The 17779-nt window shown below is 36.9% G+C and overlaps 1 protein-coding gene and 1 pseudogene across 3 annotated transcripts; both read right to left on the bottom strand.

Moving 5' to 3' along the window:
* Positions 1-10505: 10505 nt before the first annotated feature.
* LOC127102738 (HVA22-like protein a) lies at positions 10506-11448 on the bottom strand (annotated as a pseudogene).
* Positions 11449-13089: 1641 nt separating this feature from the next.
* Positions 13090-15940, bottom strand: LOC127105423 (uncharacterized). 3 transcript variants are annotated; one of them, XM_051042605.1, is made up of 8 exons: positions 15710-15940; positions 15543-15569; positions 15315-15437; positions 14962-15202; positions 14668-14760; positions 13990-14286; positions 13782-13868; positions 13090-13536 (listed from the first exon to the last, which is right to left on the bottom strand). In XM_051042605.1, the coding sequence occupies exons 1-8, from the start codon at positions 15802-15804 to the stop codon at positions 13141-13143; spliced, it is 1359 nt and encodes a 452-aa protein (XP_050898562.1). In that variant the 5' UTR covers positions 15805-15940; the 3' UTR covers positions 13090-13140. The 3 variants fall into 3 exon arrangements, with proteins under 3 accessions (XP_050898562.1, XP_050898563.1, XP_050898564.1); XM_051042606.1 differs by having other exon boundaries at positions 14668-14745; positions 15710-15939; XM_051042607.1 differs by lacking the exon at positions 14668-14760 and having other exon boundaries at positions 15710-15939.
* Positions 15941-17779: the final 1839 nt, after the last annotated feature.

Below are 17779 nucleotides of genomic sequence, written 5' to 3'. Positions count from 1 at the left end.
AAAGATTTGTCAAAATTGAAAAAGGAAGAGCTTCAAGGGACACTTGAATCTCATGAACAAAGAATGACAGAAAGAGCTGCAGGAAAGTCGAAGAGTGATATGGCTTTATAAGCTCAATCAGCAAAAGAAAGAAAAGGCAAATGAAGCTGGAATGACAACAAAGAAAGATGAGGCTACAACAATTCGACTGGTCGAAATTAGCAAGAAGGAAACTGGTCGAATCAAAGAAAACCCTGGAACCAAGGCAACCAAAGAGGTGGTGTTGTAGGTAGAGGAAGAGGTGGTGGTCAAAAGTCAGACAAGAGTCACATTCAGTGTTACAATTGTCAAAGGTGTAGTCACTATTCTAGTGATTTTCCAGAAAAGCAGAAGAATCAAGAAACTCATGCAAAGCTGGCGAAACACGAAAAAGAAGAAACGTTATTGATGGTTACAACAAAAGATGAAGAGAGATTCAAGGACCAGTGGTACTTGGACTCAGGATGCTCATCAGACATGTCTGGAAGAAAAGATTGGTTTGTCAACATAAAGCCCTCAATGAAGAGCATGGTGAAATTTGCAAATGACAACACTCTAGCAGCTGATGGTGTTGGTGATGTTCTGATTATGAGGAAAGATGGCAAGAGGTCAGTAATTTCAAATGTGTTGTACATACCAGACATGGAGAGTAATTTGCTCACCATAGGGCAGTTGGTCGAAAAGAACTACAAGGCGTCGATCGAAGACAAGATGATGAGAGTTCTCAACTCAAATGGAAGGTTGATCTTGAAGGCTCCAATGTCTCAGAATAGAACCTTCAAGATTGAACTAAATGTGATGGAGCATAAGTGTCTTGCAACAACAGCCATCAGAGATGAACGGATATGGCATTACACACTTGGCCATCTCAATTTCAAAGACATAAGAGATTTGAAGAGAAGAAATATGGTTTCAGGATTACCAGAAATCGACATTCCAAACGAAGTGTGTGAAGAATGCGTGCAGGCGAAGCAACATAAGAACAACTTCAGTAAGGATGCAAGAAGCAGGTCAAAGGCAATTCTTGAAGTCATATACTCTGATGTATGTGGTCATCTCCAGGTGGATTCGATTGGAGGTAACAGATACTTTGTTACATTCATAGATGATTTTAGTCAAAAACTGTGGTCTTACCTGATCTAGAAGAAAAGTGAAGTGATCGAGGTATTTGCCAAGTTTAAATCTATGGTCGAAAGACAAAGCGGACGAAAGATCAAGATTTTGAGTACTGATGGTGGTGGAGAATATGTGTCGAAATATTTTGATGCATTATGTATGAAAGAAGGGATTTTGCATGAGGTGGTGCCACCCTACACTCCACAACAGAATGAAGTCACAGAGAGGAAAAATAGAACCATCATGAATATGGTTAGAAGTATGTTAAAAGGCAAGCATATACCCAAATAATTATGGGGAGAAGTTGTGTCGACTGCGACATATATCCTGAACAGATGTCCGACGAAGAAGCTAGAAGGAATCACGTCAGAAGAATGTTGGTCTGGTGTCGAGCCTAGCTTGAGTCATCTGAGGGTGTTTAGATCTATAGCACATAGACATGTGCCAGATCAGTTGATAAGAAAACTTGATGACAAGTCCAGTCAGATAATCCTTATAGGATATCATTCGACTGGAGGATACAAGTCGTTCGACCCAATGAATAAGCAAGTAGTGATAAGCAGAGACGTGATCATAGATGAGATTAAGGAGTGATATTGGACTGAGAATGTCAAGAAAAATTCAGTGAGAATCTTTTGTGATGAACCAGCTAGTGAAGTCGAAAGAGAAGTTCGATAGGAAGAAGTCAGAGGTGAAGCAAGTACAAGCAGACCTCAAAGAATAAGACACATGCCCGCAAGATTGCAAGAATGTGTGATTACATCAGATGATATGGTCGATGAAGAAGGTGAGCTGGTACATTATGATTTCTACGCAGATGTCGAACCTGTCAATGCAGCTAAGGCATTGAAAGATTCGAAGTGGATGAAAGCAATGAATGAAGAGCTGAAGTCAATCGAAGTCAACAACACTTGGTCACTTGTCGAATTGCCCCCAAGACAAGAAGGCGATTGATGTGAAGTGGGTATACAAGGTGAAGTTGAATCCCAGAGGAGAAGTGACTCGACACAAGGCGAGACTTGTGGCAAAAGGATTTCTTCAAAAAGAAGGAATCGCTTCGATGAAATTTTTGCATCTATTGCTAGGATCGAAACAATCAGGTTGGTTGCTGGTCTAGCAAACATAAACAACTGGCAGATGTGTCAGATGAATGTGAAATGTGTATTCCTTAATGGCCCCTTAGAAGAAGAAGTTTATGTTGCACAACGAGCTAGGTTTGTGAAACATGGCGAAGAAAGAAAAGTGTACATGCTACATAAAGCCCTGTACGGACTTAAACAAACTCCAAGAGCGTGGAACAAGAAGATATATGGATTTCTAAGGAAGAAAGAATTTGTGAAGTGCAAATCTGAACATGGAGTATATGTAAGAAGAAGCAAGAGTGAATTGCTTATACTATGCCTCTATGTCGATGACCTGTTGATAACAGGTAGCAGCAAGAAGGAGAACGAAGACTTCAAAGGTGATCACAACAAGGAATTTGAAATGTCAGATCTGGGTGACATTTCATATTTTCTTGGCATTAAATTCTACAAGAGTGGTAAAGGTTTGATGATGCGTCAAAGGAGGTATGCAGACGAAATACTCAAGAAATTTGAGATTCAAGATTGCAACCCAACTTCGACTCCAACTGAGCCCAGATTACAACTGTCAAAAGATTCAGATGAAGATGATGTCGACCCAACCCAATATATAAGACTTATTGGGTCACTTCGATACCTTTGTCGCACAAGGCCTGATTTAGCATACAGTGTAGGTATGGTGAGTAGGTTCATGCAGAAGCTAAAGGTATCACATCTAGCAGCGACTAAGAGGATACTAAGATATCTAAAAGGAACTCTCGACTATGGCATTTTATTTCCTGCAACTGATGATGGAAAAGAACGCAAATTAGTGGGATACACCGACTCAAATTGGTGTAGTGATGCTGAGGATCAAAAATCCACAACGGGCTATATGTTTATGCTAGGTGGTGCACCAGTTGCTTGGAGTTCAAGAAAAGAGGCAGTAGTGGCATTATCGTCATGCGAAGCAGAATACATAACTGCTTTTCTTTGCGCATGTCAAGTAACGTGGATGGTGAATCTGGTCGAAGATATAACAGCGAAGAGTCATGGAGCAATTACCATGAAGATCGACATCATGTCAGCTATCAATCTGACGAAGAATCCGATAGCACATGGTCGAAGCAAGCACATCGAAATGAGGTTCCATTATCTTCGAGAGCAGGTAGCAGATGGGAAGATGAAAGTGAAATGCTGCAGAACTGAGAATCAGATTGCAGACATCATGACGAAGGGAGTGCATGTCGAAGTGTTCAAAAAGCTAAGAGCTATGATGAATGTAGAAAGCTTAGACACAATGAATTATGTGGTGTGTTGAATTGTAATTCCTTGTGTCGAGGCAGGTTGCTCGACAGAGCAAGGAAGTGTCCAACCACCTAGTGTGTTAAGTAGTGTTAGTTATTTTGGGCTTTTATAGTTTTGGGTTTTGGCTTTAGGTCCAAGTTAACCTAAATCTATAAATAGAGGGAGTAACCCTTAATTTTGTAAGAGAGGTGAATAGAGCATTCATAACATTGTATCCACAGTATTTTGTAGTTGCAAAGTGAATAAGAAGTTTTCCACAGTTTGTGGGCAGAGAGAAACTCTGTAAAATTTAATTCTTCTTCTCCTTCATCGTTCTACACACTCTCTTTCTCCATTGTTCTTCGCTTTTCGTTGTTATTGTGTGGATAATTACAATCTTGTTCATCAAGATTGATTGAAATTCTCCATAGATTTTGGGAGATTTCCAACGAGAAAGACGATAATATTTCTAAAGGAAAAAGAAATGTGGAGTGTAATTAGGTGTTTACCATTAAGAGTAAGACAATTGGATCAATTGAGAGGTATAAAGCTTCTTGCCAAAGGCGTTACAAAACCATATTAATTACATAGAAACTTAACGTCATTCGAGTACTCCTCTCATTGGTTGTAAACTTAGAGTGACATTTACAACAAATGGATGCAAATAATATCTTTTTAAATGGAGATTTAGAAGAGAAAGTCTATATGGATTCCCTCGCTAGGTTTAAATATGAGTTTAATGAAAAGGTTTGTAAACTTCAAAAGTCCTTTTATGCCTTGAAATATAGTTTCCTCTCAAGCGCGGTTTAAAAAATGTTCCCCATTTATAAAGAAGCAAGGATCCTCACAGTGTCAAAGGGATCATCCTATGTTTGTGAAACATTATTTTGAAGGTAAACTTACTATATTGATTGTTTATACATATGATATTGTAATCACAGGTCCACTCTTTCTGCACTTCCTTCTGTGTGGAAGAACTCTGTCGAATATCTCCACAAGTTGTGTCTCTATCTTGCTGTTCCTGCGGTTTCTACTGTGCCGGATGATGTCTTTTGACTTGCCACATAGCATAGGTTCTCTAGCAACAAACAATAATGGCCAAAAGGTCATGACCACATCCACACAATATATATAATACAAGTAAAGAAATCCTAAGTGCTCCACGAGAACTTTTTAACGGCTTAAAAAAGTAAATTTTTTATGCAAATGTATGTATTCAATTGGAAAATTAGATGGTTAATTTTTCTAATTTTTTTTATTTGGAATGTTTAAAAAGCGCTATAAAGACACGGTCCATAGTGGTGCACTATGCACAACTTTGTTTTGTTTTCTACTGATAGAAACAAACTTGTGCATTGTACAACACCTACTTCACTTGTGCGCAACAAACTAACATATGAATGAATGAACCCTTACTTGCTTGGTTGTAGGAATGTCCTTTTTCTCAATAGCCTCCAAATCTTTGATGTTTTTGTTGTCTATTTCAAGTCTTTGATTTCCATTTGTCTGCACAAGAAGCTTCTTCATTAAGTACTCTAAATGTTCTGTAACAGAAACAAGTAGAATTGACTCATACATGAACTGTGTTAATTTTACAACACTTAATGTCAAAATCCGACCTTCAGCATTTCCTTATTATCAGTAGATATGATTTCAGTTCTAGTAGGTTGCTTCTTTGCTATTAAAGCTTCAGTTCTAGCCCTGTGTCTCCTTCCACTGAGGTGGAAGTTCAAGGTATTAGATTTTATTAGATTTAATTCATATTTAAATTGTATTATTTTCTTAGCCCTTAAGTTTGTTAGAGGGTATTTTAGTATTTTATCCTATTATAGTAACCCTAGTTTTAGCTTATAAATAGGGTGTCAATCATTGTAACTTTTAATCCTTTTTGTAGCCGTCATTCTCTTAATAGAATATTCATCTTTTATTCTACCTTTGCACCAACAATTGGTATCTAGAGCTCCGGTTCGGATTCATTGGGAAACACGGGAAACACGAGTGAACGTGAGGTCTTGTGTGTTTGATTTTGATTCTTAGATTCGTGTTGAATTTTGAACAAAATCTGATCAGAATTTTAATTCTGTGGGTTGGGAAACACTGTGTGAGAAATCTGAGTGTACTGTGCAAGGTAGAAAGATGAACGGAAACGGCAACATGAACACCAAACTTCCAGTATTTGACGGCAAAAACTGGAATCGTTGGATGATCCAAATGCGTGTACTGTTCGGTGCTCAAGATGTTCTAGATCTTGTCACTGATGGTTATGTTCAGGTAGCAGCAGATGCGACGGATGAACAGAAAAACGCGCAGAAGGAAGTAAGGAAGAAGGATCAGAAAGCATTGTTCTTCATTCATCAATGTGTTGATGTAAATGTGTTTGAGAAGATTGCAGATTCAACGACAGCAAAGGCTGCGTGGGACACACTGGTTAGATGTTATGGTGGTGACGCATCAGTGAAGAAGGTGAAGCTTCAGTCCTTGAGAAAGCAATATGAGAATCTCAACATGAAGAATAATGAGAAAGTTTCTGAATACATCTCCAGAGTGATTCTGATCACTAATGAGATGAAAGCGTGTGGAGAAACTCTTTCTGAAGAAACAATCATGGAGAAGGTATTGAGATCCCTTACCTCTCAATTTGATTACATTGTGGTAGCAATAGAACATTCCAAAGATCTGAGCACCATGAGAATTGAAGAGCTGCAGAGCAGTCTAGAAGCGCAAGAGTTGCGTTTGACTGAGAGAACTTCTGAAAGGGAAATAGAGCAACAGGCTCTGAAAGCAACTTCTGATAGGAGGTATCAGAAGCAGTCAGAAGCCAGGAGAAGATCTGATGGTGGTCAGAAGTCAGAAAGCTCAACCTCTGATAGACAAAAGAATGCTCAGAAGGGAAAAGAGAAGTATGACAAGAAGAAAATCCAATGTTACTGCTGTAAGAAGTTTGGTCACTTTGCTAGAGATTGTTGGTCAAACAAGGAGAGAAAATCAGAAGAAGCAAATATAGCCAGAAGTTCTGATGACGAATCTGTGCTATTGATGGCCTCTGAATCTGATAATATGGATCTGATAGACTGGTGGTATATGGACACTGGCTGTTCAAATCATCTTACTGGAAACAAGAAATGGCTGGTTGACTTTGACTCTGAAAAGAGGACAAAGATCAGATGTGCTGATGACAAATATCTTAATGCAGAAGGTATGGGAAATGTCAGAGTGACTCTGAACAATGGGAAAACAACATTGATTCAGAACGTGTGGTATGTACCTGGCATCAGAAGCAATCTGATGAGTGTGGGACAATTAATTGAGAAAGGTTTTTCAGTTACCATGAAGGACAATCTTCTGAAGCTGTATGACTGCAATCAGAAGTTGATTATGGAGTCAGAACAGGGAAGGAATAGAACATTCAAGGTGAATGTCAGAACTGCAGACTCAGAATGTCTTAGTGCAACAAGTGCTGAGAAGGAGAGTGAGCTGTGGCACAGAAGATTTGGTCATTTGAATTTCAGAAGCTTAAAACATCTGAATTCAAAGAAGTTGGTACATGGAATTCCTGCAATTAAGAAGCCTGAAAAATCATGCAAAGTTTGCATGGAAGGAAAACAACCACGATTGCCATTTGCGTCAGAAACTGCTCCAAGAGCAAAACATGCCTTGGGAGTTGTACATTCTGATGTGTGTGGTCCATTTCCAGTAGCATCGATTGGAGGGAATAAATACTTTGTGTTATTTGTTGATGAATTCACAAGAATGACATGGGTATCCCTTATTAAGTTTAAACACGAGGTGTTTGATGAATTCAAGAAGTTCAGAATGAAGGCTGAGAATCAGAGTGGTCAGAAGTTGAAGATTCTTAGAACTGACGGTGGAGGTGAGTATAACTCCAAAGAGTTCCAGAAGTTCTGTGAGGAGAATGGAATTGAGCATGAGGTTACTGCTCCTTATACCCCTCAACACAATGGTCTTGCTGAAAGAAGAAACCGCACTTTGCTTGATATGGTGAGAAGCATGCTAAAGGAGAAGAAGCTTCCTCAGAAGCTCTGGGGAGAAGCTGTTGCCACCGCAACGTATGTACTCAACCGATGTCCTACGAAGAAGTTGAAGGAAATAGTTCCAATACAGAAGTGGACTGGAGATAAGCAAAATGTTAGTCATCTGAAGGTGTTTGGTTCTGTTTGCTATAAACATGTTCCAGAAGCCAGAAGACAGAAGCTGGATGATAGAAGCAAAGTGATGATTCTGATAGGGTACCACAGTACAGGTGCATACAAGCTCTATTGTCCAGAAACCAATAAAATTGAATTCAGCAGAGATGTGATTGTGAAGGAATCAGAAGTTTGGAATTGGGATAAGTCTCAATCTGATTCTGATGTTAGAACTTCTGAAGAAAGGTCAGAGTTCAGAATTTCTGAGGTTGGAGTAAACTCTGACGTTGATTCTGACTCTGATAGTGATCCAGAATCTGATGTTCCAGACTCTGATGTTTCAGACTCTGATGATCCAGACTCTGATGATCCAGACTCTGATGACCCAGACTCTGATGGTAATCCAAATTCTGGTGGCAATTCAGACTCTGGAAATATGCCAGAACCTTCAGATGGTCAAAGCTCTGGAGGAAGTCAACCATCTGAAGGTAGAAACTCTGAAGTTGAAGACTCTGAACAAGTTCAGAGACCACAAAGAGTCAGAAACATCCCCAGAAGATATGCAGAATTTGACATGCTGCAAGACACTGAAGTAGACTCTGAAGGAGAAGTTATTCAGTGTGCCATGTTAGTAGACTCTGAACCCATAAGTACAGAAGAGGCTCTTAAGCAGAAGCTCTGGCTGAAGGCCATGAAAGAAGAACTTGATGCTATAGAGAGGAACAAGACTTGGAAGCTAACAGAACTTCCAAAAGACAAGAAAGCCATCAGCGTCAGATGGGTTTTCAAGCAGAAGTTAAAGCCAGATGGTTCAATTGGCAAACATAAAGCAAGGTTGGTAGCCAGAGGATTTCTACAGAAACCTGGGCTGGATTACTCTGAAGTGTTTGCACCTGTAGCAAGACATGAAACAATCAGAATGGTGATTGCAATAGCTGCTAACAGGAATTGGCCTCTGATGCATTTAGATGTAAAATCTGCATTTCTGAACGGTCCATTAGAAGAAGAAGTTTACGTGTCACAACCTCCTGGATTTGTGAAAAAGAATCAGGAAGGGATGGTGTACAGATTATACAAAGCTCTATATGGATTGAAACAAGCGCCCAGAGCTTGGAATAAGAAGATTGATTCTTTTTTCAAGAAGCAAGGCTTTCAGAAATGTGAGATGGAGTACGGTGTCTATGTTCAGCATACTTCTGAAGGAAATATGACTCTGGTATGTTTATATGTTGATGATATACTGCTGACTGGAAGTTCTGAACAGGAGATAGCCAAGTTCAAGAAAGTTCTGATGAATGAATTCGAAATGACTGATCTAGGCAAAATGACATACTTTCTAGGGATGGAGTTCAGATACTCTGAGAAAGGTATTATTTTGCATCAGCTCAAGTATGAATTAGAACTTCTGAAGAGATTTGAATTGAAGAATTGTAAGATTGCTGTCACACCTTCTGATACAAATCAGAAGCTGGACTCTGACTCTGATGGAAAGGATGTGGACGCTACAATCTTCAAACAGTTGGTTGGTTCTCTGAGGTATTTGTGCAATACCAGACCTGATATTTGTTATTCAGTTGGGATGATTAGTAGGTTCATGAGTAAACCTAAGTGGTCCCATTACCAAGCTGCAGTCAGGATTCTGAGGTATATCAAGGGAACTCTGAAGTATGGAGTATTATTTCCCTCTGGAAGAAAGGATGAGTCAGAACTTCTGAGTTATTCAGATTCTGATTGGTGTGGAGACAGAGTTGACAGAAGAAGTACGTCTGGGTACTTATTCAAATTTCTGGGAGGTCCCATTTCTTGGTGTTCCAAGAAGCAACCTGTTGTGGCGCTGTCAACTTGTGAAGCTGAATACATTGCAGGTGTTGTTACTGCATGCCAAGCTGTGTGGATTCTGAATCTATTGCAGGATCTGAAGATTAAAGTAAACAAACCTCTGAAGCTGATGATTGACAACAAGTCTGCAATCAATCTTGCCAGAAACCCAGTGTTGCATGGGAGAAGCAAGCACATTGAGACCAAGTATCATTTTCTGAGACATCAAGTTCAGAGGGGAGTGTTAGAAGTTGTACACTGTAGCACTCAGAAGCAGTTGGCAGATGTTCTGACGAAAGCTATCAAGACTGACCAATTTCTCAGATTAAGGGATGGAATTGGTGTTATAAGTTTTGATGGAATATGAATTAAGGGATGGTATTAGATTTTATTAGATTTAATTCATATTTAAATTGTATTATTTTCTTAGCCCCTAAGTTTGTTAGAGGGTATTTTAGTATTTTATCCTATTATAGTAACCCTAGTTTTAGCTTATAAATAGGGTGTCAATCATTGTAACTTTTAATCCTTTTTGTAGCCGTCATTCTCTTAATAGAATATTCATCTTTTATTCTACCTTTGCACCAACACAAGGTTATCTCGCTCGTGGTTGTTACCAAACATAAAGCACAAGTCCACTCTTTCTGCATTTGCTTCTGTGTGGAAGAACTCTGAGGAACCTCTCCACCAGTTCTGTCACTCTCTGATGTTCCTTTGGTTTCCACTATGGCTGATGATGCATTATGACCCGGCCCAACTTTATGCATGACAGGAATATCCTGCAACGTCCAAATATTAGCATAGAGATTAAATACTTCATGCAAGACGGCAACTATTTCAGTCATTTAAATAGGCCATTGTGACTATATTTTGGTTTTTGGATGAAAATGCAGAAACAACTCAAATATAACTACAATTAGTCTAAATCCCCGCAAACAATAACAAGCGCAACAAAGATCATGAGCACAGACACAATTTATATGTACTTGTAAGACTAAAACTTTCTCACATGACCTCTTAGAATGCCCCGAGTCTAAAAGAATAATCGTGCCGGAGAGATTTATGTTAGGAGAGGATATAAATGAAGTCTTACTTGCTTGGTAGAAGGAATTTCCCTTTTCTCAATAGTCTCCAAATCTTTGATGTCTAGGTTCTCAGTATGGACTCTTTCTCCATTTGTCTGCACAAGGTCAAACTCCCTCATTAAACATGTGGAATTCATTTATACAAGAACTTGTAACATATCACAACTGAGACATAGCCATATTGTGACATAGCTATTTACCTTGCTAGCAATGAGTTTCTCTAAGGCTTCGGTTCCATTTTCTTTCATATACCTCTCTGCATGCATTAAAAAGTCATCTTTCTCGACAAAACACTTCTTCCAGTACTTATTAAATCTCCATGCGACGACTATTTGCAATTTCGCGGGGCGAATAAAGTTATTATAAACGTAAGTAGCTCGTCCAAAGTCCGGTATGGTGAGCAAGAAGATGATCAGTAGCTTAATGTACAGCCAGAGCCGCAACCTGATATGAAATATGGGAATGAAGTGGTTAAATGAGTTTTCCTGATATAAAATTCCATATTTAGATTTTTGAGAGCAAAGAATTTACCATAGAAGAAGGTTGATAAAAGCATACTCAAAGAGGTATATCAATGAAAGAAGTATCCAATATGAGATCAAATTCTTAGTTTCTGCATTGGAATCAGTCTCGATTGCTTGAATGGAAGCCCACCTGTCCAAAAACGATAATCACAAAAAAATCAAAATGATGTGAAACAATAATATATAAAAGATAGAAACTTTTTGAGTACAAGAAACACACAGAACAATAACTTACATAGGATACACAAGAGCAACAAGAGGCCTAGAAAGTAGAAAGAAATAAAACAATGAGAAATCATATTAGTGTTTTTTTCTCTCAACAAATTAACAAGAGTGATGATAAAAATGAGATAGGAGCATACCATGCAAAATGATGAAGGCATTTGAAAGCCATGATGAAAAAGCCATAAACGATCATGTAAAAGGAAAGTGTGAAGATGAAGCAACTAGGGAATGAAGTAAGAGAGAACACCAACGAGGAATAATCTATGTCAGAATCAGGTCAAATCAAACTCTCTTTTCTTTTTTTGAAAATTGTTACTACTACTCAATTTCCTAAGTATTTCACCATTTTATATGGACTAAAAATATAATAATTAAAGGAAAAATTAAAAAATAAAAACTTTTCTCATCAAGACTTTTATGTATTTAATGTTATAGTAGTTATTTCTAATACATATCATTAATAAATATATTAAATTCAATCAAAAATAAAAGAAAACGTAAAAATCTTAAAGGGGAAGCTTATCGTTTTCTTTTATTTTATATTTAAGATATTTATTTGTTAAAAAAGAAGTCATTCATTTTTTTAAATATAGATGCAATTTTAATTTCTTTTATTTTTAAGAAAATGAAGTTTAGATCCTTCTAGGAGTATTTTAAAATTAATATTTTGTCTCTTAATTTCATATTTTTTAATTTTGTTCTCTCACTTTATTTGAGGCCAATGTTAAGAGTCTCACATTGAATAATATATAGCATGAACATGACTTTATAAGTGAAGACAGTTCTCATTCTACCAACCGATTTTGTAAGGATGAGTTAGATTCAACCACATTTCTTAACATGGTATCAGAGTCTCGTTTAAGATTCGGTGGACCGACCACCTATTATGATTTCCGCTATTTATGACATAGTTAGAAAAAATAAAATAATATTTAAAATTTTAAATATATTATTTCAAAGGTCTAAATCCTAGTTACAATATATTTCTGATCAAACCTAACAAATAATCAAACTTATATTTTTTTTACCAACAGTAATTCGTAAAATATTTTTAAAAATATAACTATATACATTTAAGTATAAATATACATAATAATTTTTAATATAAGTAACAATTAAGTACTCATACATTTATTCGCTAAATAAAATATAATTTCCCTCTTCTCAAAACTAATCATTCATATAATTTTGTATCAAACATATATTATTATAAGATTTGGTATCAATAATTTTATTGTTAAATAAACTAAAGAATAACTATTAAAGAGAGTGATTTTACTAAACTCTATTCATTTTTTAATATTAGAATATTAAATTAAAATGATATAGAGTTATTAGTGAATACATTTAATAAATTTTTTGAAGCACTCTCTTAAATAAATTTAGTATTTATTAAATATTACACTAATACCAAAAAAAAATCTTTTATTATAGTTGGGAGAATGTTTTATCTTTGGTTGGAATGTGAATGTAACATGGAATGTTATATAAAGTGTGCAACTCTTTTTATTGGACCATCAGTCGAAAGGAAAATTGGAAATTGCACTATATATCTTTCTAATTAGCAACGATTTTAACTATTAATTTCATAATTTTTCTCTAGGTACATTTTAAAAAGTTAAAGTAACTAATATAAATTTTTTACATTAAGAACCAAAATGAACAAAAATAAATAAATATTCGATTTTAAAAAATCAATCCGGAATCTGATGTAATATAAGAGATTTTCATAAAAGAAAATCTAAACATATCCAAAACTATTTGGATTTTTTTCAATGTTTTAATTTTTTTAAATTGGTTTGCAAGCTAATTAGAGGCTTGATACACCAAATTTCCTTTCAACAAGTTTCAAAAGTAACCATCAAGTTTGAATCTTAGACAAGTGCTTCCACCCTTTTATGTGAGAGGCCATGTACTCCTCACTTGGAAGCATAATATTACAAACTTTACATATTATTTTCGAATTAACCATCCTAAATGGTTCACAAAGGTTCTTTTCCAGGGTGGGTTGCTTCTTTGCTTTCAATGCCTCAATAGTATTCATGTGTTTCCTTCCACTGAGGTGCGAATTTAAGGTTGTCTCGCTCGATGTTGTCACCAAACATAAAGCACAAGCCCACTCTTTCTGCACTTCCTTCTGTGCAGCAGCGGAACTCTGAGAAACTTCACCACCAGCTGTGTCTCTCCCCAATGTTCCACTGGTTTCTAATATGGCAGATGATGCCTTTTGACTTGCCGCAATATTAGCAGAGGTTCCCTAACACCAACAACACCAATGGTAACAACAAAAATCATGATCACCATATTCACACAATAATGACCTCTTAGCATACAAAAGTCTAAAATTTTAATTAGTGTTGCCCCTCGCACAAGTTTGTATTCCATTATATCTTCACTTGATTCAACGGAGACACTTATTGATCTAATGATAGAGCAAACTTGTGCATGTTACAACACCTGTTTCACTTGTGTACCATAAAATGTCTATGAATGAATCCTTACTTGCTTGGTTGCAGGAATTTCTTTTTTTGCAATAGTGTCCAAATCTTTGATTTCTGTGTGTTCTGGTTGTAGTCTTTTTCCATTTGTCTGCACAAGAAGCTTCCCTCGATAAGTACTCTAAATAAATGTTACCATGAAACCGGGACAAGTAGAATTGACTCACACAAGAACTCTATTAATTTCACAACACTTAACATCAAAACATTACTTTTGGTGTTTCTTTACTGTTGGTAGCTGTGATTTCGTTTGTCGCTTTTGCATAGTTTTGCTTCTGCAAGTTAGGTTGCTTTTTTGCTATCAAAGCTTCAACAGCAGCCCTGTGTTTCCTTCCACCTAGGTGGGAAGTCAAGGTTATCTCGCTCGATGTTGTTACCATACATAAAGCACAATTCCACTCTTTCTGTGCTTCCTTTCGTGTAGAAGTAGAACTCTGAGGAACTTTGTTTTCTACTGTGGCTGCTGATGCATTTTGACTTGGCACAGTTTCAGATATGACAGAAATATCCTGCATTGTTCAATAATAGCATACAGATGAAGTAATTCATGCTAACCATACAATACAACAACAACAACAACCAAGCCTTATCTCACTACGTGGGTCGGCTACATGGATCAACTTCCATCGTCATAATGTTCTATTCAGGGCCGGCCATGCTCGACCTAGCATTCACATTATTTCATAGTTGATCCATGTCATAGAGATTCGACAAAGTTTTACATTAGCTGTCGACTGCCTAACACAATCCTCTCCTTTTATCCGAACTTGGGACCGGCTATGCATAACAAAGCTAACATAAGCAGGACTTCCCCTCAAGTCTTCCCGCAGTTTAATAAAATTTGTCTTTGGGAAATTTCTATTTTGATCTAAACGTGAAGAAAGCCTTACTTGTTGGGTTGCAGGAATTTCCTTTTTAACAATAGCCTCCAAATCTTTGATGTTTGTTTCCGGTCTTTCTACATTTGTCTGCACAAGAAACTCCTAAGACAAATAGAGTTGATTTGTACAATAACTTGTCACAACTCACTTAAAATAAAAAATCTAGCTTCAATGTTTCTTTATCATCCCTAACTAGGATATCATTTGTCTTTTAGGTGAGAAATACACATTGTATTCTTTAACTACAACTTTCAATTGCCAATGCAGATATCATAACTACATACAAATATCACAACTATTTACCTTGCTAGCAATGAGTTTCTCTAATGCTTCAGTTCCAACTTCTTTCACATATATCTCTGCAGGCATTAAAAAGTCATCTTTCTCCAATAACCACTTCATCCGGTAGTTATTTAACCTCCATGTGACTATTTGCAGTTTCACGGAGCGAATAAGGTTATTGTAAACACAAGAAGCTCGTCCAAAGTCTGGTATGGTGAGCCACAAGATTATCATTAGCTTAATGTAGAGCCAGACCTGAAACCTGATATGAAACATGTGAATGAAGTAGTTAAAAACTTCATGAATTTGTTTTATAATAACAAAAGGGAAGGGAGTCATTTGCAACATTAATTTACATTGAGTGAAGAATTTACCGTAAAAGAAGGTTGGTAAAAGCATACTCGAAGAGGTAAATGAATGAAAGAAGTATCCAATATGAGATCAAATTCTTAGTTTCTGCATAAGAATCAGTCTCGATTGCTTGAATGGAAGCACACCTGTCCAAGAATCATAATCACAAAAAGATCAAAATATGTGAAACAATAATAATGTAAAAGGTGGAAACTTTTTGGGTAGAACAAAAACCAAGAACAATAACTTACATAGGATACACCAGAGCAACAAGAGGCCTAAAAAAGTGAAGGAAATAAAAGTATGGCAGTGATGATTAGCAGGAATAAACCATTTAAGTACTTTAAATTAATAATGTGAAGATATATGAAGGCAACTAAGAAAGATGAAAGAAAGTAAGGAGGAATAATTTGGTTACCATGCGAAATGATGAAGGAATTTAAAAGCCAGTTTGAGAAACCATGAAGAAGCCATATAGGAAATTAAAGGTGTCAATGGTTGTTGCATTAGCATAAAATAGAAGATGATGTGAAAGGAAAATCAAAAGTCAGTCGTTGCGAGAAAATAAAATAGTCCTACATCAACTAGTTTAGTTGGGAGATGAAAGGAAAGTGCGAAGACGAAGCAACCAACTAGGGAACCGAGTAAGCCAGAACAACCGACGTGGAACTGTGACATATTCTATGTCACACTTAGTCAAACCAAACTTTTAAAAAAAATACTACAAGATGTGTTATTAGTTGTCTATTAAAAATTATTTTTTTTTATATTTTTAAATTAATCATTTTTTAAAATATTTATATAGTATTTATTATTTTTTATCCATAATTTTTTTCTCTCGCAAGATCCATAAAGAAGGCCCAATATCAAATATCACATAGAAAGATGCGCGGAATAAGTGAGACGTCACCCCAATTGAAGACACAGGATTTCAGCCTCTGACATGTTTTCCACATTAGATCTAATCGGACGGTAATCCACATGAGGCGTCGTATCTCGTGGTGACAGTACCACTCACACTATATAAAGTCCAACACACATCATTTCAATTATTCTTTCATTCATACACTCATATTACATTCTCACCCATTTATTGAGCGTAGGAATGCTAACCTTGTAGGTCCACACTCACTCACTCGTAAGAGAAGCGCATTCCACCGCAATAGAAGTCTATTTCATTTGATATCCACTTACTTCTAGTTCTAGTCCAGATCTGGGGTGTTGTCTATAGGAATCGACTTCTGATTCTCGCAAATTTCCACAAAGAACCACCATCTCTTCACCACGATTTCAAATCATCGATCTTTTCTCTTTTAGATCACTGATCTTTCCTCTTTCAAAGTATCAATCTCTTCATCCTATAGATTGTCGATCTAGTTATTACCGTTATGGAAGCAAGGAAAGTCACTCACTCAACCACCATATGTAACGCCAACGATGTGACTACTACAACCAACACTCCTAATTCAATAAGGGAGGTTCCACTTCATATATCGATTGAAGATGTTTCGATCTTAGTTACTCCCTTATACATTTCCAACGCCATAAAATCCAACACACGTAAAAGTTTGATAAGGGACCTTTCAAGATCTTTCAATCTTCAAACCCTATCTAAAATCGCTCTAAGGTCAAATATCAATGATTCCTTATTCACAACCTATAATTATTAGACATGAAATGATTCACAATCTCCAACAATTTCAAGCTAGTTTAGGAACGTAAGAGGCAAATGACATAACCTAGTGCAACCACATAATTCACACTTTCTCGCTGAAAGGATATGTCGGGTCGAAGAAAACTTGCAATTTGCTCCCCTAAAGGATAGTTTTGTGCATGAGATTGTTTCAAGCACAGAGTAGAGAGTCAAACCAAAACCTATCCTTGTTGACACTATTTTTAAAAATAGGGAGGCCCCTAGATCATCGGGCCACTATCAGTGTTGAAGACATCTGACTCCGCCTCATGGTTCTGGAGGAAGAGGCGGAAGCCATACACCGCCAGATGATTTTCTTCATCAACGATGCCATCACACAACTCCCAGAGGGAAGAGCGACAGGGCGTAGAAGCATAAGCCATTAATCAAAAGAGTAACTCGGTCTCAAGAGGCGCCCTCATTAGCATGACCTCCAAATCATTGAAAATCCCAAGAAGCTTGAGAGTAATGATGGAGCATGAAATCTAGACAAACGTATTGAGTATATAGATACATGATGGACTATTATTATGCTCGAGGTATTGTGAGATGCAATTTGTTCATGTTAACCCTTAATGGAGCCTCCATAATGTAGTTCGAGGCCCTCCAATACGGAAGCATAAGTTCTTGAAAGGAATTATGCGACTCCTTCGCCGCCTAATTCACAATGCTAAAGTAAAACCCCACCACCATAGTTGTGCTCAGCGGGATCTCGTAGAAAAAGAAGGAAACCCTGCAGGAATACATTGATTGATTCAAAAAGGTAATAGTATAAGTTGGCGGAACAAACAACGA

This window comes from Lathyrus oleraceus, chromosome 7, assembly GCF_024323335.1.
Source record: "Lathyrus oleraceus cultivar Zhongwan6 chromosome 7, CAAS_Psat_ZW6_1.0, whole genome shotgun sequence".
NCBI lineage: Eukaryota > Viridiplantae > Streptophyta > Magnoliopsida > Fabales > Fabaceae > Lathyrus > Lathyrus oleraceus.
This window is presented reverse-complemented; position numbering and strand designations above follow the sequence as displayed.

Coding starts and splice junctions, on each gene's coding strand:
- LOC127105423 (XM_051042605.1), bottom strand. CDS start 15,804: ATGCTAATGCAACAACCATTGACACCTTTAATTTCCTATATGGCTTCT. Junction 15,438..15,542: donor GTTGCTCTGGTGTATCCTAT/GTAAGTTATTGT, acceptor ATTCTTGGACAG/GTGTGCTTCCATTCAAGCAA. Junction 14,287..14,667: donor AAATTCCTGCAACCCAACAA/GTAAGGCTTTCT, acceptor TGAACAATGCAG/GATATTTCTGTCATATCTGA.